Here is a 22,117-nt window from a genome sequence, read left to right on the forward strand (position 1 = left end):
TAGCCCACTTGAATTTCTGAAGAAGCTAAATGGAAGTAATGTGTGTGCACTATATGGAAACGTCCTTCCTGACCTCCAGACCCCAGCACCCCGCCAGGGTGAGCACCAAGGAACACGTTCCTTCGTACTCATTTGGATGTTTCTGAGATACAGTAAATACAAATACTTCCTTCTAACAGCCCCACACACCCAGCATCTCAGTGGCATTTGATCTAGAGCCCTGGACACCTGCAGGGCTGCCCATCTCTGCACCCTCCGTGTCACCTCCTCCACGCCCGCTCCCAGGAGAGACCCACCTCTTGCAGGGCTGGCCATCTCCACCGTTCCCCTGCCCATCCTCCTGTCTCCTGGCCCACTCCTCTGGGACATCAGGGGCCCCCAAAGGCCCTTGGGGACCCCAGAGTGGCCACGGTGCCTCCTCCTTCCTGGGCGAGGGGCTCAACAAGGGAAGTGGGACATTGGCAGGGCCGAGTCTCTCTTGGTCACACTGCATCCCCATTGCCCAGAGGGTGTCCATGTGTGACCAGAGCTCAGTAAACCATCCATCCACTGGAGCCTGTTCTGCTACTCTGGGCAGGCAGACCTGCTGCTGCTGCTGCTAAGTCGCTTCAGTCGAGTCCGACTCTGTGTAACCCCATAGATGGCAGCCCACCAGGCTCCCCCATCCCTGGGATTCTCCAGGCAAGAACACTGGAGTGGGTTGCCATTTCCTTCTCCAGTACATGAAAGTGAAAAGTGAAAGTGAAGTCGCTCAGTCGTGTCCGACTCTTAGCGACCCCGTGGACTGCAGCCTACCAGGCTCCTCCGTCCTCCTCCTCCTCCTCCTCCTCCTCCGTGGGATTTTCCAGGCAAGAGTACTGGAGTGGGGTGCCCTTGCCTTCTCCGGGCAGGCAGACCTGCTCTGCGACTATGGTGTGGTCTGTTGTAACTGTCAGCTGTGTGAATTGGGAGACTTTCGTGGTCGATATTATGAAAGAAAAATAATTTCAACACATTAAAAATGACAATGAAGATTTTTATTCAAGACATTACAAGTGAGAGATGGGGTTCCACTCCCAGTATAACGGGCAGATGAATGGATGGAAGATCACTGACGGAACTTGGTTAGATGCCAGGGGTGGAGGAAGAGGAGCTTGGCTGATACTAAGAGCAGGTGGATGCTTGACAACTGGCTTAGCAGGATTCTTTGCTAAGTGTGGCCAAGGACCAGGCCTGCAGTGGAGACTCAAAGGAGCCTGAGCAACGCTTGGTCCGGGAGGCTGTCTTTGTCCCCATCAGTGAAAAGAACTGTGCTGGTTTTGCCCTCGAATGTCTCATAAAGACAGGACAGGCCCTGGGGGCTGGGGATGGAAATGGCAAAGCCCCACACAGGCAAGAGCTGCCAGGGAATGCAGTTTGAGCTGTCTCCTGGGTGAGCTTGCATTGGTCTTCCATCTTAGAACAGGAATTGTGCACTATCTGTTCCACCCTTGCTCACAGGAGAGTTCCACAAACTGTCGGAGGAGAGACCTGTTGAGTGCTTTATCTCCTTGGCAATGGATGCCGGGGTTTCCTCTGAGACACAGTTTTGTATTTCCTGGTTCCAGGGAGAGTCCTGCCTGCCTCAGTCTGTGACTTCAGGCGGCAACAGACCCAGGCCTTCAGTCCCCTGGGGTGCTTTCCAAGCCAGTTTTGGCTCCCAGCTTGTTGAGTCAGCCAGAGTGACCACAAGGCCCAGTGCCCACGTCCCTTCTGGGTTTTGCCTCTTGTCCTGGAGTGATTATTAACAGAATCTCTTTTCACTCTCATGAGTGTCCCATCTTGGTCAATTAGTCCCACGGTTCCCAGCACAGACGCTGAGCCTGTGTCCTAGTAGGTCCCCGCAGTCACTTTTTAGCAGCAGCTGGGTGTCAGGAAAGTGCTCGAAAGAATCCACACAGCTGATGAACATTACTGCCCTTGCTCTCAGCTTTCTTACTGAGAGTGGAGAGAAGAGGGAGTGCGAAGCAGACAGGCCAAGAGGAGTGTTTGGTGGTGGCTGACCGGGGTGTCGCCAGGGCACGGGGCTTGCAGTGAAGTGTCACCACGGCCAGTGTGCTGTGCACACTTGGAAATCACAATGGCGGTGTAGCTTCCCGGGGGTTGTCTGCATTTGGATTTCAGAGTTTCCATACAGAGTATTGCAGGGCGGAGGTTGGCTTCGTATTCTGCAAGGTGGGGGTACCTGTGACCTGCAGTCACCCATTCTCATCTCAGATCTGCTGAATCTCTGTGTCAACCCTGGGGCTTTCCAGAAATCTGATTCTGGCTTGAGAACCTTAGAAGAAGTAGATGTTTTGGAGTAAATGTGTGTTCTTCTTAACTTGCATGTTTAGACAGTTCACTCACTCATTTAGCAACTCTCTACTGAATGGTCATCATGGGCCAAGCCCTGGGCTGGGCTCTGGGTCTGCAGCCCAGCAGAGGGGACTGCCCTCCACCTGGTGATGCCCACGACAGTCTCATGTGAGGGGAGCACAGAGGATGGGGGCACTGAAGCAGGAGCCCCCTAGGCACGGGTGTCGGGCTCAGGTCAGGCCTCCCCAGGTTGTGAGTTGGAGCTGAGGCCCGAAGGATGGGGAGCAGGAGGGGAGGGACAGCAGGTGCAAGTCCTCAGATGGTGGCGGACGGGTGCTGGAGCCCGGAGCAGAGGGGCTGGGGGACAGGAGGCAGGACGAGAGGACGGGCTGTGGAGACTCTGGTTTGGGGCTGGACTCAGAATGTGGTGAACACTGTGAGGCCTGGAGACAAGGAGACCTTTTGGTCTGTCTGAGAAGCTGCTGGGAGGTAGGTGTGGTGGGCACAGGCCTTGGGAGGGCCCAGCCTCTGTGACGAATGCCATCAGACTGAAACCTGTAACACTTCTGTCTGGTCTTTCTCCCCATAGATCCTGCCTGGCCTGTATATTGGCAACTTCAAAGGTGAGTTCTCTTTTTTCATTATTGTGGTAGAATATGCAAAAAACTATTAAATATGCCGTTTAACGTTTTTTAAGCGGCAGTTCAGGGGCATTAAGTACATTCTTGCTATTGTGGAGCCATCACCTCCACCCATCCCCAGCACGCTTTCCTTTCCAGCTGAGTCTCTGTCCCCACTAGACACTACTTCCTGCCCTGCACCCCAGCCCTTGGAAACCACCCTCCTGCTGCTTGTCTCCGAGTCTGACTGCGCCAGGGGCCTCGTGTGAGCAGGCTCATGTGGCCGTGGTCCTCTTGTGACTGGCTGACTTCACGGAGCTTGACGTTGTTCTTTCGTTGCTGTGCTTGTGTCGTAATTTCCTTCCTTGTTAAGACTGAATAACCGTGTGTGGATGGGCCACACTGTGTTACCCTTCATCTGTGGAAGGACACGGGTGTCTTTTGCCAGTGGTGAGCTTGCTTCTTTAAAGCTCAGCTTTAGGCTCTCATGCGTGACGGCGTCGAGGTGAGGACTCAGTGTGTGCAGTCTGGTCTGGACACCACCGGCAGCCTTATCCTTGTGCCTCGACGTCTTGGCCCATGGCTCAAAGAGTGGTGTAGAGAGCCCTGCAGGGTCCACCTTGACCTCTGACCTTCATTTAACTGTACACACATGTTGGAGTTTCACTATCAAAAGAGGATGGCTAAAAGGCACACTTAGCAGTCATATAACCTGTTTATCATCTTTATCACTTTTATTTTCTAGTTAGTAATAAACTTTCAGAGACCTATTTTTTTAGTCACCTGGGGAAAATAAGTGGCAGTTTCATCTCTAGCCGATTATTCTTGTCACACATTTCTCTGCAACTTCTTTGATATTTACTGATATGCTATTAGCTGTTGACTTTTCATTTTTAGCTTATTTGTCTCAAAATGCTCTGTAGTTGCAAAGGTGAGTAGAAAGCCACCGAGCAAAATGCGCAGGGAGGGGAGAGGAGGGGAGGGGAGGGGGAAGGGGCTGGCCCCACCCCCCGTGTGTGGGGGAGGGCAGGTGTGCTGCCATGGATGGGCCGGACACAGGCAGGAAGGAGCCTGCCGTGCTGGTAGGGAGACCCCCCTCACCACGCCTCCCTTTCTGGACACACGCACTGGAACACACTCCTGTCTGTTTTCTGGTTGTGTAAATCTGCAAGTTCAGGTTCACATTGACTCTTAAAACAATCTCTGACGTCTCTGCCCTGATATTCATGTCGTCTTCCCCGCTGGGCTCAGAGGGCAGCTAATTGACCTTAAAGAGTATTCTGAGCACACTGGACTGACAGCTGCTCATCGCTGCTAGAAGGTGTTAAAAATAGTCCTGGAGTTCCTAAATTAGTAAGCTTTTTTGTTCTGAGAAAGCAGCGAGTGCTTTGTGGCAGGTAGGCGAGCTGGGCTGGAATACATGGACATCTTTATGGTTATTTAATGAGTTGTTATTAATGGTTTCGTGGGAAGAGGGGAATGTCTTTGAGTTTGGAAACAATATGGAATTTAGGATAAATTCTTGGATGTAGAATTGCTGGGTGAATATTTTTACAAATCAAAAAACTGTAATGAAAACCAGCCAAATTCAGGACTTCTGCCAGCAGTTCCAGCACACTTGCGGATGGCAGACCTTGGTTTGAGCAACAGAGGACTGAGTTCTCCTAGGACTCCCTGCTCAGGGAGAGCTTGTGCGCATGCGGGTGGGCGGGCTGAGCCCCCAAGGCCGGTTCCAGCTGCACGTGTGCTCCTCCCCACAGTGCCCGTGGCTGTAGACAGCCGCCCACCAGCCGCTTCTAGTCCTGAAGAAGCTGCGCGTGTGCTCCTCCCCACAGTGCCCGTGGCTGTAGACAGCCGCCCACCAGCCGCTTCTAGTCCTGAAGAACGGATGTCGTCATCAGTAGTGCACTCACACGTGTGGACAGACACACGCTTGTGGGAAGAGCTGCCCTACGGTGTGTGTGTGCGGATGGCGCTACCGCAGAATAGAAAGGCTCGGACTGGACTGGGAATGCGAGGAGCAGAAGGAGCAGGGGCGTCTCCAGGAGCCACTTCTGTGTTCTTAAGGGCACAGCAGTCAGTTTTTCTGATGTGTGGTACCAAGTGTGGTTATGTTCAAAACAAAGTAATTTTGACTTCAAACCACCTTTTTTGTTGTTGTTTACCTTAATCTGTGTTACAAATGTATATTCATGGGGTGATGAAAATATTCTAAATTTAGGTTGTAGTGATGGTTAGACAATTCTGAATATACTGAAAACCATTGAATTGTACACTTTAAAAGGGTGAATTATCTCAGTAACACTTTTTTTTCCACTTTATTTTTTAAATTGAAGGATAATTGCTTTACAGAATTTTGTTGTTTTCGGTCATACATCAACAAGAATCAGTCATCGGTGTCCCCTCCCTCCTGAACCTCCCTTCCATCTCCCTCTCCGTCCCACCCCTCTAGATTGTCACAGAGCCCCTGTTCGGGTCTCCTGAGTCAGGCAGCTGATTCCCATAGGCTCTGTTTTGCATGAGGTGCTGTAAGTCCCCACCTCAATCTCTCCATACATCTCTCCCTCTCCACCCCCATGTCCTTGGGCCTGTCCTCTGTGTCTGTTTATCCACTGCTGTTCTGTCTCAATAACATTGCTTTTTACAAAAAGGAAAAAAAGAAGATATATGTAAACAATTATTATGGACATGAGTTTGAGCAAACTCAGGGAGATAGTGATGGATAGAGAAGCCTGGTGTGCTGCAGTTCGTGGGGTCACAAAGAGTGGGACACGACTTAGCAACTGAATAATAACAAAACAATTATTGATTTTCCAACTTCGTTCCTGGGTGGAGTCAGAATCTGGAAGATCCTGGCCCACAGTGTCTCCTCCAACTGTGCAGACCCTCCCCATGCCCCTCCCAGCCCAGCGGCTCTGAACACCCCTCCTGCTGGCTGCCTCACCTTGTCTGGGAGCCTAATGCTCCAGCTTGACCGTTCCACTACTTGTCCAAAATGCACAGCCTGGTGGGGATTGGAAAATCACATTTGAGTTAAAACGTGGGGGATGCCTGTCTGTGGACCCTAAATAAGTCCAGTTCCTGCCAAGTTCAAAGCTCACCTAGATCACAACTTGGTGTAGTTGGGAGCTGGGTGGCTAGATGAGTCCCCATGTAATGGATTGAGAGGCTGTTTGAGGTGGTTGGAGCAATTAAGAGAGTCAAAATAAAAGCCAGCATTTTTATATTACTTTTAAAGATTATTTTCCTGACTATAAAAGTGGTATATGCTTATTGTAGAATGTTTTAGAACGGTGCTTCTTCGTTTCTACTCTTACTCACTAAGGCTTATTCGGAATGTGGCCCTGCCATAGACCCTGAACTAAGTTGGAGCCCAGGAATCTGCCTTTTTAAAAAATCCAGGTAGTTCTTAGGCATGTTGAACTCTTACAGCCATCTGTATTGAATATACACACACAAACGATAAAGAAAAAACTTAACACGTAATTCTGTCTCTTCGAGATGGTCACTGTCTAGGCCGATTCCTGACAACAGCGTCCCCTCTGTGTTTGTTGTCTTTATGTGTTTTTACAAGTTGAGTTCATATTGTATTTGTAGTTTGGTGCCTGCTTCCCCTTTCCCCTGTTTAATGCTACATCCTGAGTGTTTTCTCATGGCGTTAATATTCTCCAGAAACAGAATGATCAGACATTCGGTTTTCAATCATCTTACCCTGTATCACTTTAGAAAACGTGTCCCGGGGGAATGGACCTCCTTGTCTCCTGCTGCACCCTGTTCTGTAGATTAGCAGAAGTTCCAGCTTGAGGGGATTCGCGTGGCTTTCTTCTCTGGGTGGGTTCATAGGAAGGGAATATAATTTGGTATCTCCTTAGTTTCACATGCAAATAATTTCATAGCCAGATGACTTATGAACTGCTTTGTCTGGACTTTCCATTAAGTACCCGTTTTTAGTTTAGCGTAAGTGGGTGCATTCGTAAACCACGTCATACCTGCATCTGGTCCCATTCCTGCTGTTTGACATTAGGTCGATTAGTCTCTGGCAGGTTCCTGTATCTTAGAAGATTGTTTTGTATTTAATTTTAATTTAGATTCCTAATCATTAAGAGGTAATTAAAAATATTTGAAATATCTTTCTTTTTCCATGTTTCATGTGAATAGCTAATGTGAGGGTCTGCAACTTAATAAGCATCAGCTACAACATGACTTAGTGGTTCATTTCCTTTAAACAGCAATAATCATCATTATAATATTTATCCGTCTACATACTTTTCAAGTTTTATATGACCACTTTGTATCAAAAGACTTGTCAGTCAGAAATAAACTGAGTTATCTGCAGAATACCTAAAAGCAATAACTCTAGATTCCCTTTATTGTTCAGTCGCTAAGTTGTATCCAACTTTTGCAACCCCATGGACTGCAGCACGCCAGGCTTCCCTGTCCTTCGCTATCTCCTGGAGTTTGTTCAAACTTATGTCCATTGAGACAGTGATGCCATCCAGCCATCTCTGTTGTCCCCTTCCCTTCCTGCCCTCAATCTTTCCCAGTATCAGGGTCTTTTCCAATGAGTCGGCTCTTTGTGTTAGGTGGCCAAAGTATTGGAGCTTCAGCTTCAGCATCAGTCCTTCCAATGAATATTCAGGGTCGATTTCCTTTAGGATTGATTGAGTTGATCTCCTTGCAGTCCAAGGGACTCTCAAGAGTCTTCTCAAGCACCACAATTCAATTACGAATTTTTAAGAAAGAAATATGCAAGTAATTTTGTGTTTTTTCCTTAAGGAGTATTCACTTGCAGAAAATACTAAAATGCCCCCCCTTTCTTCTGTGACAGATGCCAGAGATGCAGAGCAGTTGAGCAAGAACAAGGTGACGCACATTCTGTCTGTGCACGACAGCGCCAGGCCAATGCTGGAGGTGAGGCTGCTGATCTGTGCACCTGTCTGTGCTGTGCTCCTGGGTGGGGCAGCTGGCCAGGCAGTCTGTGCTCTGCAGCAACAGCTCCGTGTCCTGGCTGTGCTAACCCGTGCTTGGCCACGCCTGGGCCTGGGCCTCTGGCTGGGCTGGGCCGGGCCGGCAGTGGGGTGCTTCTTGTTCTCACCATCCTCCTGTTATGTCACTACCTTGGCTTTCTTGGCTGAACACCGAAGAACAGGCTGATACAGTGTTTTCCTTTAGATTTTAAGGACATTTAAAACCCATTTTCATTTCTTTCAAAATAACCTCTTGTTTTAGAATCCCAAAGAATTCAGGCTGCTCGTTTCCTGATTTTTTTTTCCATTTGAGCTCAATTGTCAATCATTTGCATTTCGGAAAACAAGGCCTCTGAGGATAAATTGTCCCTAGAGATGTTCTAGTGCTTCTCTCTGCAGACGGTCAGTGAAGAAGCTGGTGTTGTATTTCAGGTTTTAAAGTAAATAGGATGTGTCTGCCTGTACACTGATTCCAAAAACATCTTCAATTTTACTTTAATCGATGGTTTGAGCTGTTGGCTGGGAGCACAGTCTCTCTCTGTTTATTAGCCTTGACAAAGCCCAAGCTACCTCTTTTCAGAAAATAGTGTGAATATGGTTGTGAGGGGTGTGTGTGTGTTTGTTTCTATTTCAGGGTGGGGTACTGGAAGGGAGGTGTGGCTCATTCTGAAAGAATCGTCATTCAAGCAGTTTTCACTAAAATTCATATTATACAAGAGTAGGTAATATATTCTTATTTCAAAGTCATCAGTTTTACCTGGCCATTAGAGCTGCCGGATTTCAGTCAGTATCCAAAAAGATGAGAACTTAGAATAATAAGCAATTCAACTGATGACATCACCATAAGAGGACCACAGGAGGTGAACGGGCTCTTTCTCTGGATCCGAGCTCGCAGTTCCCTCTGCTGCTTTGTCTCATGGTTTTGTTAAGGTGCTATAATTTGTGCTGCAGCATGGTTTTATTGGAAACCACAGCAACAAAGCATCGTTGTTTCAAAGGCTGACATCTCCTTTGAAAATAGGTATCCATTTTCCATGTATCAGCAAGAGTTTGTTAAACACATGGCCAAGCTATGGCGTAGGTGATAAGTTAAATGTAAGCTGATCATGATTGACTTGCTCTTTAATCACAAGATGAGGCTTGCTGCTGGTGCTAAGTCACTTCAGTCGTGTCCGACTCTGTGCGACCCCATAGACGGCAGCCCACCAGGCTCCCCCGTCCCTGGGATTCTCCAGGCAAGAACACTGGAGTGGGTTGCCATTTCCTTCTCCAATGCATGAAAGTGAAAAGTGAAAGTGAAGTCGCTTAGTCGTGTCCGACTCTTAGCGACCCCATGGACTGCAGCCCACCAGGCTCCTCCGTCCATGGGATTCTCCAGGCAAGAGTACTGGAGTGGGGTGCCATTGCCTTCTCCAAGATGAGGCTTAGGTTTCCTTTATTTTAATAAACTGCATCGATGTCCTGCCTACCCTGACCCTCCAGGCTGCCTCGTGGCATTGTACCCCGCTGCCCACAGCCGCCGTCACGTAGGAAGCCGGCTGGGAGTCTGTGCCACTGCCACTTCTGCCCACAGAGCTGGCCTTCAAGTCTCGGAGGAAAGAGCCCCGCCCTCGCCTGTCCCACCCGCCCCCGCCACTTTACACACAAGAATGAGGGCTGGAGGGCTGGCGAGTGGAGCCCATGCGATTGCAGCCTGGTGTAAACAGAACACTGTTGATGTAAAAGTCTCAGTGCTCTGGGCAAACTGTGTTCCCTCGCCAGCCGTGACTGCGTATCCTCTTTATTCCCTGTGAGAAACAAGGGACCCTGTGCCTTTTCCCCATGAGACTGCCTCTTTGATTTGGAGATGTCCTGTTTCAGGCTTTGGGTGCTGTTACTATCTCACTCAGTAAGTACTTTCCTGTGATTTCATGTTTACTTCAAGTTGGACCTCTGTTTTATAGCATAGCATAGTTTATCACTGCCCTTCTTATTTTATTCATTTTTAACTTCACAAGTGATTCATGAGTATGTTCTTATTTTAAACATGAAAGCAATAGATTCTCTGATTGCACAAGTGGGGAAAACAGGCATTAAAGTGATGTGAATGGGCCTGCTCGCCCTCAGGGAGTGGACAGAGGGAGTCCGCCAGGGTCCTGAGAGTGCTAGACCTTGACTGAGCCCTCTGCCTGATGCATAAATGTAGTCGTCTCTCTTAAATTTCAAACTCAGTTCCAGAAGCCATAGTCTCACCAGGCTGAGATGAATCTGGGAAGTTATCTCTGTGCTGTGCTGGTCCTGACCCTTGGAGGAGAGCAGGACCAGGATGGGGTGAGAGGGAAGAGCGTGTGCCGTGCTGAGAGCCAGCCTGGAGAGGGCAAGTGGGACAGGACACAGGAGATGACAGAGCCGCCGCCTCCTTCCCTGTCTGGGGTTTCCAAAGCCCAGAGTGTTTATGGAATGCACCCCAGCTTTCTCTGGGCAGACCCGGGCTGAGGCGGGCTAGACGTGGGGAGGCAGTTACTGTCTAAAATTGAGAGGTTTTAGTCCTGTCACATCCTAGTGGAAGTTCTAAAGATCTGGAGACTCTGGCTGGGGGAGTGCCAAGTCATGCCTCCTGGCATGGCCCTGCCTCCACGGGACCACCTGCTCATCCCCAGGGCCCGGGAGCCCAGCCTGCACGATGGCAGCATCCTAGCTGCTGTGGTGTAACCAGACCTGGGGCCTAGCACGTCACCTCTAGCAAGTGGCAGAGCTGGGGAAGGGCCATTGCCTCGTAGCTTAATTTCAAATAGGAATTAAGCCCAAACCGTAATTATAACATTGAAGGAGGAACATCCCTTCCTCTGATTCCACGTTGAGGGCCGGGCCTTCTGCTAAAAACGTTTCCCTTTTTTGTGAGCTGTGTCTTCAGCGCCTACTGGTTGCTCCAGATTTGAGGGGGTGGTGAAAACTGCTGTCAGAAAGACAGCGCTCTTTCAAATCAGAAACCCTGTGTTGTTTGTAGGTGCTGAGGAAGTAATATTGAGCAATGAAAGGTTTCTCCCTTCCCCTGAGAAAAGAACCAGAGGCCTGTCTCTCTAATGTAAGAATTTCAGAGTTTGTTTCATTTTTCATGTTGGTATTTAACCAGAGCACCTGCAGGAAACAACTATTTTTCACTATTAACAAAAATACTTTTAAAGTATTCTCATTCCTTCACTGGGCTAATGACACAAAGAATTTAATTTTAAAGTGATTTCTATTTTCAGATTAAATAGAAAAAAAATAGTTTGCATACACATATTCACAACAGGGCACTGTGTGCATGCCAGACAGGTCTTCTGAGCTTGAGTTCAGCCTGGATATTCTTCCCATTTTGAGCTGTGACTTGTATTTTGAACCGTTTATGCATTTGTTTTTGCTTTCCAGATTAGGATGTTTTTATAGGCCAGCATTTATTCCTGGTGATTCTGTTTTATATTTTCTTTAACATGAAAAACATTTTTTTTGAGGTGTCCAGGCTCAGAATTTAACGCTGTTGGTTCTGTTTGCAGCTGACCACTTCTGCTGGCTCTGACCCTTCCCGTGTCTGTGTGTCTGTACGTACAGGTGCGTGTCTCCCAGAGACGCCGGTCTGTGTGGACGGTGGTCCCGAGCGCCTGAGGGGCTCCTGGAGGGGCCTGGTCCCCCGCCACCTGTCTGTCTGGTGGCCCCCTCCGTTTCTCGCCCTCAGAAGCTTTGCTGCCTTCCCAGATGTAAGCAAGCCCATCCAAGGTGTGCAGTGGCACTTGAAGTTTAAGAGACTTGCTTTTTTGTCCACGTCTCTCTCTCTCCCTCCTCTTGCCCCCGCTCCCGACGAGTCCTCCCATCCCTCAGAGCTGGGCCCAGCTCTTGGTCTGAGAAGGACACTGCAGTGCCCGCCAGCCTCAGGCCTGCTGCCCTTTCCCTGTAATGTCTGTGGTCATCAAATGGCTGTCTAACCTCTGTCCTCCTGGGCTGGTCCTAGGCCACTGCAGGCAGTGGGTTTCTTGGTCTCCCCAGCGCTCAGCCCGGCTCTGGCTTCTGAGTGTGCTTCTGACAGACTCCATGCCGAGTGCTTTTCAGCTTCACCGCCAGGTGAGAAGCCGTGTCTCTGGGGGTATGTGCCGGACTTCAGGGTGTGGAAGAAGAGTGGAGTCTCACTGGCCACAGCGCTCTGTGAGGTCAGAGGTCAGGTGGTGCAGGGCTGCCTCCCCGGCACCCCCACAGTCAGGGAGCCCGGTGTGCAGATGCTCAGCACGCGCAGTTGGTGTGGCCTGCAGTCCAGAAGAGCCTGTTGCTAAGCTCCCGCCACCGAGTGACGCTCCTGTAACTCCCTGACAGGTCTCAGTGGTCTTTCGGCTGCCTTGGGTCCGCATCAGAAGTCTGGTCCTACAAGGACAGTGCAGTCTCAGATACGGACAGTGGGTGATTAGTTAAAAGAAGACTTCCCACATCAAGGCAGGTGAGGTGGGGGCAGAGTTCGCTGAGACCTCGTCTCAGGCTCCGGGGGCTTGGAGGCAGACCGTGGGAAGCTGAGGCCCACATTCCAATTCACAGGGAGACCTGTGCCCACTTGTCTTCCTCAGAGGCTTCCTAGGCAGAGCCAGCTCTGCCCTCCTCCCGACCTGGTGACCTGGCCAGCTTGGCTCTTAGGACCCCGAGCCCCGTCCTGTCCATGACCTTCAAGTCACAGGAACTATTTCCATGAGCAAGAGCCTGTTGGACAGCACACACCTCGTGCCGGGCACACAGGCGTGGGCAGGAGGCTCCCTGTAAGGGAGCCTGATTACAAGGTCTGCTTGTAATCAGGAAACTGGAGCTGACCTGCACACCCACCCTCTGTAGAAAAGAAATACTCTGCAGCCATTGAAAAAGAAGAGGAGGGCTTATGCGTATGCAGAGGAAACAGTTAACTGCTGAGCAAAAGAAGCAAGTTGTAGAATAATACCCACACTGTGACCCCACTTATGTGAATTACATTAATAATGGACTCCAGTACGTACACATACGGGGCTTCCCAGGTGCTGCTAGTGGTTAAGACCCGCCTGCCAATGCAGGGGACTTGGGTTTGATCCCTGGGTCGGGAAGATCCCCTAGAGAAAGGCATGGAAACCCTCTTCAGTATTCTTGCCTGGAGAATCCCATGGACAGAGGAACCTGGCGGGCTACAGTCCCTAGGGTCGCAGAGTTGGACAAACTGAAGTGACCTAGCACGCATACACGTACATATGTGTGTGTAAAGGCACAGATAAGAGTTTGCAAGGACCATGTCATACTCCTAGGATTGACAAAAGGGAGTCAGTTAAGAGAAGAGGGTGGGAACACAGAGTGTCACTTTTTTCTTACTTATTTTCCTCAATGGGAGGGTCCTCATAGTATTTTTTTGGATGGCGGGATCATGAAAGGAAGATAAACAGGTGGCCACCTCTTGGAGTCTAGAGCAGTGACAGGCAGGCTGCACTTGGATGTCTCGGCATGGCTGGAACGGGTTCTGTGTTTGGTAACAATGTCCCCCATGGATTCACATGTAAACGTGTGACCTCAGACATGCTGCGTGCTTGTCATCCGTGGTCAGTGCCCACAAAGCGCCTCTCTCAGCCATCCTGATCTTCAGGGGGGAGACGGCCGAGACACACTTTCTGGCTATATACATTTTATTTGCAGCATCAGCTGTGTTTTTCCTCTGATTGTTTCAGTTGAGTGAGTTTATACCCTTGTAGAGTTCACAGATCCCCTGGTGATACAAGTTCAACACTGGGCAAGAAATCCTGATCGGAGTGGCTGGAGTGGATGCGTTCTGTCACTGTACTGGCATCACCAGCCGCCGCACTCTCGTCACTGCTGTTGAGGTTCAGGGCCTTGAAAGCTGCTCGCTGTCGGCCCTGGGGCGGTTCTCAGCCTGACAGCTGTTGCCATCTCTCCACTAAAGTCTCTGAGCTTCGGTGGCACGTCCTGTACCAAAGGTTTGCAGCTTTCATGTGTTGAGGTAAATTTGTTTGAAGCCAACCCCAGACTTAAATAGAAATGACTCAAATAGAAATGATTATGGTAGGTATCGAAAACTGTCTAGTAATCTCTCTTTCTTAAATCCAGCTGTGTCTGAGTTCCATGTGTGGGGGCAGTCAAGTGCAAAGACGGTGGCCCCCCCCCCCCCCCCATGCCGGCCCCTGGCTGCTGGTCCTCTGTGTCAAGTGGAGGTCTGGAGCTGGAATCCCAGCTTGGATGGCCCAGAGGGGCAGAAATCATCGGGGGCCACTGGTTCTAGAGAGGAAAGCGGCCTTCTCGTCTCTGAGTGAGCATGCTGTGCTAAGTACCTGGCTCCCTGGAGCCCCTGCCCTTCAGCTGTGGGTGGTCTCTTGACTTTGCACACTTACCGATTAGCCTCTCCACTCTAGTGAAGACTTTCGCACAGCACTCTCCTTCCTAGACTTCCCTCTCAAGTCCCAGTTTCATGAGCGTTTCCTGCTGAGCCCCCCTGTGTGCTCGGGCCCTCAGATTAGTGCCAAGCGCTGCTCCTCATGCAGGGGTTGGGGGTGCTCCTGGGTCGGACCCCTCCCAGTCCTCAGTGAGGGATATGACAGGGGTAGGGTCTGCCGGGACTCGCAAACCAAGGGCTCAGGAGAGGTGAGGACCATGTCCTCTCCCCGCTGCTCCAGCTGGAACGGCAGCCTGGACACACTGCAACAGGATGGCCCGCGAGAGCCAGAGCAGGTGGCCAGGGCACTAGCTGGTCTGTTCGTGAAGAGCCTCGCTCCATGGGCTGGAGGTTGGGAAGACTTTGTGAAGAGGAGTGATGAGGCAGCCTGGCAGGACTGGTATGTCCGGTTCCGGGGGAGGTGTGTCTCAAGTGGGACCAGCCCTTCCTGAATGGTCAGGAAGGGGGAAATGAGCCCTGGGGACGTAGGACACGTGTGGATGGCGGCTGGGTACCGAGTGGCTAGGGTGGTCAGCATGGTGGGACGAGGGTGGTGCCATCTTCAGTTCTCTTTTTGGCTAAATTGGGCGTTATTCCTTCACATTCAGCAAATGCTGGTTGAGTACATACCTCGTAGCAGGGATTGGGTGTAAGACAGTGAGAAGTAAGGTGCGGCCCAGCACCAGGAGATAGGCATGGAAATCCTAAAAACATGCAGACTTGTGCCTTCGCCGCAGAGCTGAGGGGCTGGGGCCACCTCCCTGCCGGGTCCTGCAGGCCTCGCCATGGGGCCGGCACCATGGAGTGCCCCTGGAGGATGCAGGGGGCAGCTGGGGAGGGGCAGGACCTGCGGGGGGCCCAGGTGTGCAGGCACAGGCAGGCTCTGGGACGCTGGAGGGCTCAGCTGAGCAGGTCTGCAGGGAGCCAGGCTGTAGGGGGCACAGGGATGATCAGGGGAAGTTTCATTTGTCAAGCTGAGGAGTCTGAGCTTCATCTTATGTGAAGCAGTCAGTAAAGATTCATGAACAAAGTCAGGTGACACACTCATGTTTCCTTCCCAGGAGGTGGGAGTCAGTAGAGCTGAAGGACTGTCAGCAATGAGACGGCGGGCATGCTGCAGCTGCCCTCATGCCTTAGGTTGATGGAGCACACGCTCTTGTCTTAGAAAGGCCACAGCCTGACGGGACTCACTTTCGTGGGGCCTCAGTGTCAGCATGTTTCTGGGTCCAGGTCAGGACACTGCAGTAGACCAGTGGGAGTCCTGTGTGTTGTGGCGGCCGGCGGCGGGCCCGCGGGTGTTGCGGGTGTCACAGGCTCCTTGGGAGAAGGGCCTTCAACTCTACAGTCAAAAGTTTGAATGAGCAGTTAAAGGTGGTTAGTTGGTTAAGACCCAAAGCAGAGTTAAACGGCTCTATGGGGGCCGTTGTTGTTTTTAGCCACAGGAAAAATACTAATTTAAATGTAGCCTGGTATACTGAAGACTGGTTTAAGCAAATCTGCTACCTGCAGGTGCTCCTATAATTCATTCTTTGGTAGCTGCTGCCCGTGGGCCCTGAGCCTGCCAGGCCTGCAAGGGAAGCGGGCCCACCTGGCCCGAAGCTTGGGGGAAGCAGCGGCCCCAGACGGTAGGCTGCCTCGCTGTGGCCGAGGTCCTGCCATCCCCTCTCTTGCTCTGACTCCTGGGATGGTTTGGAGCCTGTGTGTGCCCCGAGGCAGAGGCTGGTGTCAGGCCCCAGGTCTGGATTGAGAAACTGTTTCTCTCCTTTCAGTTGTCACCACAAGGAGCACAGATGTCATTTCAGCATTTGTAACTGGGCAGGGTGTCTCCACCAGCTCTGCCCTCTCGTTCAAGGGAAGACCAGTGAATGCGTGGTGAGGGGGCGGCAAGCCGTGGTTGCTGCAGCCCTGGCTGCCGGAGTGGACACTGTGCATCTGGGTCTGAGTGGGAGCCTCCTTCTCTGGAGGGCCAGCTGTGGACCTTGTCCCAACTACAGGAACCACGGCTGGAGCCTGAGAAAGGAGAGGCCATCCAGTGTTACTCCCCTAGCCGGGAGGGATGCTCCCCTGACCCATGTGGTCACCTGGGATCCAGGGCAGCAGAGTGGAGCCCAGAGCTCAGCTTCGGCCTTCTGGTCTGGGGAATTGTCCTTAAGCCAAGACATTTAAAGGTCATTCCAGACTGTGCTGGCCCTCAGAGTGGTCGGGGCCTGGCGATGGTGGGCCTGGTCCAACCTGAATTTACCTGTTCAACCAGACCAGTCCCCCAGCCTCTAGGTGGAAGCCATACCCAGATCCACAGATGGACCTGAAGTGACTGAAGTCAGGCTGCGTTCATACAGACGCCCTGACACACTCACGCTCCCGACTCGTGCGCCTGAACCGGCCCCTCCCCAAGCACCTGCTGCGGCCCCTGCGCTCGCTGGGGCTTCTTGACCAGTGCTTTCTGCCAGGCATTTCTAGGTCCTGCCCATCCCAGGGACTGCTGGCCTCCCCACACTGTTCTCCCCTCTGTGCCCACTGCGAGAGGATGCAGCTGTCAAAATAAAAATAGCTGTCAGATTGCTTTCAGTGGCAGCTGGTGGGGAGGGAGGGAGGGCTTGGTGAAGACTGCGCTTCAAGGAAGGCCTGGGACGCTGATCAGCCTTAGAGCCAAGTGAAGAGAAGCCCCCGGTCCTGTTGGGGGCTGGGCACCCACACTGCAGTGTGACCCATGCGCCAGGGAGCTCAGTGGTCTCTGACCCCCACACGTCCCTCCCTCAGAGAGAGAGGACGCGCTTCCTGACGCCCAGGGGAGGCGGGAGTCATGGGCTCATGCACTGGCGGGCACCACGTTTGTGTGTCCTGATCTGACCCCACCCCCACAGGACTGGCTAGCTGCCAGGCTAGGGACAATGCCCTGCTCTGGGTCCGTGTTTGCTAACCCTTTTTGGGGTCTAATCCCATTTGGAGGATGCAACGTCATGCCCAAGGGACCTGGAATGCTGCTTAGGAAAAGCTGCTCAAGTTCTGAGGCTCAGTATTGCGCTGGAGGATGGCAGCCTGCGGGAAGGTCTCGTCCCACTGCGAGGGGTGGAGTCCGGACTCAGGTGCGGGAGCACGGACAGCATCCCAAACGCTCTGCTCCTCCCCGAGGCAGCATCCAGCACCGTCCTTCCTGCAGAAGGTGAGGATGGTGGGCCTCGTATAGTCCAGGCGGCTGGCACACGATCCTCCAGGCCCCGCGACCTCTCTGTAGCCTGGTCTGTGGTGGCAACAACGCATGCCTTGTTCCTTCACTAGCACTTCCAGCCACTCAGTGTGCCACACATTGAATCTCATCTCCTTGTTTAAAAGAATCCTGTGCTGGAAGGAAACCCCTCAGCCCCTCTCTCTAGGGAGCAAGGCGCGGGGCTGAGCACGAGCAGTGGTTTAGAGTCGGGCAACCCCGCCGTGTCCCCACGCCTCCCGCACGAGAGACGAGCTCCTGGTCGTCACGGAACTATGGGAAGCGTCTCCATCTGAGCAGGGCTAGGGCCAGGTGGTGAGTGCGTCAGGGTGCTGTCTTCCTCTCCTCTCATCCATGTCATGACAGGAGCCGTGGGTGACACGCAGATGGCAGGCGAGGCTGTGTCCCGATGCACATGGGCCTGTGTGTCAGCTCCTGTCCTTACAGCTGGGTGGCAGGGTTCGCAGCCAGGCGTACCTCAGTGACAGAGCCTGCATGTTCCTGGAGCCCACATCAGGCCTGAAGCTTGGGGCTACTGTGTCCCCAGTGCAATGCACACCTGAAAAGTCCTGAGCACCCGGCCTGCCTCCACCGCAGGGATGGCTTTCCACGGTTAGTGGGTCCGGCCCATGTGTCCCACGGAGCCATTCAGAGCACACAGGACATGCACATGGAGGCTGTTGGGTTGCCCGGCCGGGGCTGTGCATCCTGCCAGCCACAGGGGCGCTGGCTCCCTGGACATAGGCTCTCAAGGCACGCAGGAGTTTAAGATTCTAAAAATGGATCCCCTCCCTTCTTTCAGTGACCCATTATTGATGGCTAGAGAGAGAGGAACTAGGCTGCAGCAAGAACTGAGCGAGGACCCAACTCGACAGGGACAGTCTGACGGGGAGCCCGATCCTCCCACGCCAAAACTGTCCTGTCCTGGCAGCAGTTAGGGCAGTCGTCTCTAGAGTCCACCTGGGGCAGGGAGACAAGGTGGGGACAGCTTTCTGAGGAAGCACCCCCGCCCCCGAGACTCCTGAGGGAGAGAAGGTTCCATGGGACCTGGGGGGCACAGGGCGCCTGAGACACGGCAGCCAGGTGGTGGGCTAGGCGAGCTGTTGGCAGAGGCGGGGGGTGGCGTTGTGATAGAACGTGGGGCTTGGGAGGGTCTTCTTCACTTTGCTGACGGGCTGTTTGACCAGCTGAGATGGGCAATTAGATGAAGCTCCACCTTTGTGTCTCTTACAGCCCGACCATCCACTGATCACTCCCAGAGTGCTTCATCCACAGTGACTTTCAGCGTGGTCGTGTAGCATTAGCACCTGTTAGGTGACCCTGTAGAATTGCTCGGTTGGGGAGATTTTGCCTAAAATGCTCCGTTTTCATGAGTCCCGTCAGGCACACCCCCAGCAGGAAGAACCTGGAAGAGGGTTGGTGGTGTGGCTGGCGTGGCCTCCCCATCGCCCACCCGTGAGGCCCAAGGAGCTCGGACACACTGACTGTGCCCACTTGAGCAAAAGGAGTTTGAGCAAAAATAAGCACTTGGTTTCTCCATCTGTGGACCTGACAAGTCAAATGCATGTCATCTTTTGACTAACCTGAAAGAAGCCAACAGGTGCTGGAGGGCTCTCATTTGCATTTTTTCTCACAAAATCAAACTGAAGGCTAAATCTTGTCTCTCCACTCTGACCTTCCCACCCCTCCCCACCCACCGGGCACCACAGAGTTCTTGGAAGTTGTTATTTGTGGTAGAGTTTCCTAAATTTAGCTGGTGCAGAACAATCAGTGGCCAACAGGGACGTTAAGAAAATGCATCGTCAGTTTAGAGCCTGGACTTCGGACGTTTTATGTGCAGCTAAGGGAGGATTGCCTTCTGCGTGGTTTTCTACAGTAGTTTCTTTGAGACTTTTGCTGGGGTATCAACAGCTAAACAGAGAGGTCATGGGACCCCACCCTCTGGACCTTCCCTGCTCAGGGTTTTACGCTGATGTCCAGATGCAGTCTCTGTGCATATAATTTGTACTATTTCTCCTTAAAACACTAACTGGTGACAGTTCTTAAACTGAGGAGAAATACTGATCAATGTGCCAGGACGTGGGCTTTCTCCACAGTGAGGCTCTGCCGGGGGCGGGGGCGGGTGAGCAGTAACAGACGCGAGGCCGTCAACCCTGACCCGTTTGTAAGCAACTTCAGGTCAGCAGTTGCCATCCTTTGGGTCTGTGACCTTTAAGAGTGTGCCCAGACTGATGTTTTCAGGGTTTACCTACCTTTAGGTTTATATTAAAGTTCAGAAGCTGTCAAATTCGTAGAGAAAGTAGAAGGTTCTGAGGGGCTGAGGCAGGGTCGGAGTTAGTGTTTAGTGGGGAAAGTTTCTTTTTGGGAAGATGAAAATGTTCTAGAGACAGATGGCGGGAATGTGAATGTGAACACATGTAACGCCAGTGAGCTGTACGCTTACAATGGTTAATCCTATGTTATGTATATTATACCACACAACAACTGGAGAGCATGTCTCAAGGAGACAGACTTTTTTTAAATTGGTGGGCTTGTTTCTGATCAGGTGTGAGACAGTTCAAGCTGAATTCTTTTTAATTTTCTGTTTCTGTTCTAGACTCAGCATTTTGGGAGTGTGGTGAAACTAGCTCTCCTGGGGTCTCAGCTTATTTTCTCAGACTCTGCAGTGCAGCCCCCAAACGAGCAGTCGAAGGAAACCTGGTCTTTTCAGGGGACCCCCGTGCACACCCATTCTGCTGCTGACACTGAATGGGAGAAATGAGAAAACGAGGCTTGTGATTACATCGTTTCGCCTGTATTTCCTGATATCCATCCCATAGGAGCCCCCTCGCCTCCCACCGACGTTTCCTCATAGGTTGTAGGTAGGCACAAAGGAGTGTTCTCTAAGGGGTCTCCGTTAGCCTTCCTGGGAGAGAGAAGACAGCTCTGCAGGGCTTGACTTTCCTTTGAAAAGTAAAATGTCAGCAAGGTTCTTCAGAAGACTCTTACTTATGATGTTTCAGAAAGAAAAAAGCAGTGAGTTTTAGAAATTGTACTTGAAACAAGCGAGAGTTTGATCCCTTTACGAGTCCTGAAATCAGACCCTTGGCCCTGCTTTTCAAGTACTTGCCTATGTATCATTTTAAGTGTCATCTTTAGTTTCAGGCCCCAAGAAAGGCGAAAACCCTACTCTTGGTGGTTACTATGCTTGTTGAAACAGAAAACTGAAAAGTATTAGAACTTTTGAGAATATAGTTAGAAAGCTCTAACCTTTTGTTCAAGACGAGCCTCTGGAATGCTTTCTGAACTTTCTTCTCACTCAAGTGCTAATTCCTGCTTCCTTTAAAACCTAATCAGAAGCTTCATCCAAAAGGCTGTCCTTGGCAGCCCCGCCTCACTCTCCCTTCTCTCCTGTGTCTCCCTACATTGTGTCGTGCTAACTGGTGGCACTTGGCCTTGTGAACACTCAGCACATATGCTTTTTGCCTTTTCTTCCCTCTGGTTCCCATTTTGTCAGTATTGATGCCATTCTCAGGACATGTGAGGACATTCAAAGTGTCATGGAGCCCGAAGAAATCTGTCTTTGCACTTCAGGACCAGCTCTCTACACTAATAGTCTGTAACTTGACATTTATCAGTTCCAAAAAAGCTTAATGTTAATTGCCTTTCCACCAATCACTTTTTGAAAATACTGAATTTTTATTTAGTAAGAATTTTATTTCAAAAAACATAATTGATTTTAGGGGTTTTAAAATAATAGGGGTAATATGAGGGAGGAAATGCCACCAAACGGATGCTATAGTAATGGAAACATTGGTGCTATTTGTATTACTTACGAATTTTTCAGATTGCTGTAGAATTTTGCCCTACAATAAGATATCCTTTCTTTTTTGCTAAACTTTCCATAGCTTAGCTAAACACACCATGGCCCTTATTCCTGTCTCTGTGAACTCCAGCACTACAGAGTGGGCCTTTGTTTCGGTCCAAGCAGATGAATCTATTCCACATCATCCTGAAACATTTGCAGAGCCCTGTCCTCTAATATTGGATGATCTCAAGTGTGTCCAGCTTTCTTGTTGGCGCTGAGGCCCTTCAGGCTGCCGGCACCCTGGCTGCTTTCTGAATTAGTAACTAACTGAACTGTACACGTGTGCAGGCATCACAAGCCTTCTCTCAGGCACCTCATGTTATGCACTCTGGCCTCCAAGGAGATGCTTTGTGCTTTGTTAATGACTAAGCCAGGATAAGTAGACGTCCTGGGTGGTGAGCAACTGAGCCTTTTGGCAATTTTGACTCCTTTCTTCACTGCATTTGCATAGTTTGTTCCCTTCCTATTGTAGGTAACAGTGAGCAGCTGGGGCAGGCGGGCTGGAGGCTGACACCTGGAGCGTGTGTGTGTGGTGTGCCCCCCACGTGGTGGGGCTCTAGGTATCGTGGTCACCAGAATAAGGCTTGCACTTCACAATAGCTTTCTTTCCTTCTACTATGCTTCTAATATGGTCTTCACGTTAACTGGTCTTCACCGTGTTCTCATCATTCCCCAGACATTAGTAAGTACCTGCTGTGTGCCAGGCATCATTCCAGGGAAGGCTATTATTATTGTTATTGCCTTTGAAAGAACAAGGTCTTATAT

At 51.1% G+C, this 22,117-nt stretch overlaps 1 protein-coding gene across 3 annotated transcripts in view; it reads left to right on the top strand.

Annotated features, from left to right (window-relative positions):
- Positions 1-22,117, top strand: part of DUSP22 (dual specificity phosphatase 22) — a 53,769-nt gene that overhangs the window by 7,993 nt on the left and 23,659 nt on the right. For all 3 annotated transcript variants that reach the window (XM_070361320.1, XM_070361321.1, XM_070361319.1), the window contains exons 2-3: positions 2,906-2,939; positions 7,765-7,847. In XM_070361320.1, the coding sequence (XP_070217421.1) occupies positions 2,906-2,939; positions 7,765-7,847 (117 nt within the window). The remainder of the gene's footprint in view (positions 1-2,905; positions 2,940-7,764; positions 7,848-22,117) is intronic.

Source organism: Bos mutus, chromosome 23 (assembly GCF_027580195.1).
Source record: "Bos mutus isolate GX-2022 chromosome 23, NWIPB_WYAK_1.1, whole genome shotgun sequence".
Taxonomy (NCBI): domain Eukaryota; kingdom Metazoa; phylum Chordata; class Mammalia; order Artiodactyla; family Bovidae; genus Bos; species Bos mutus.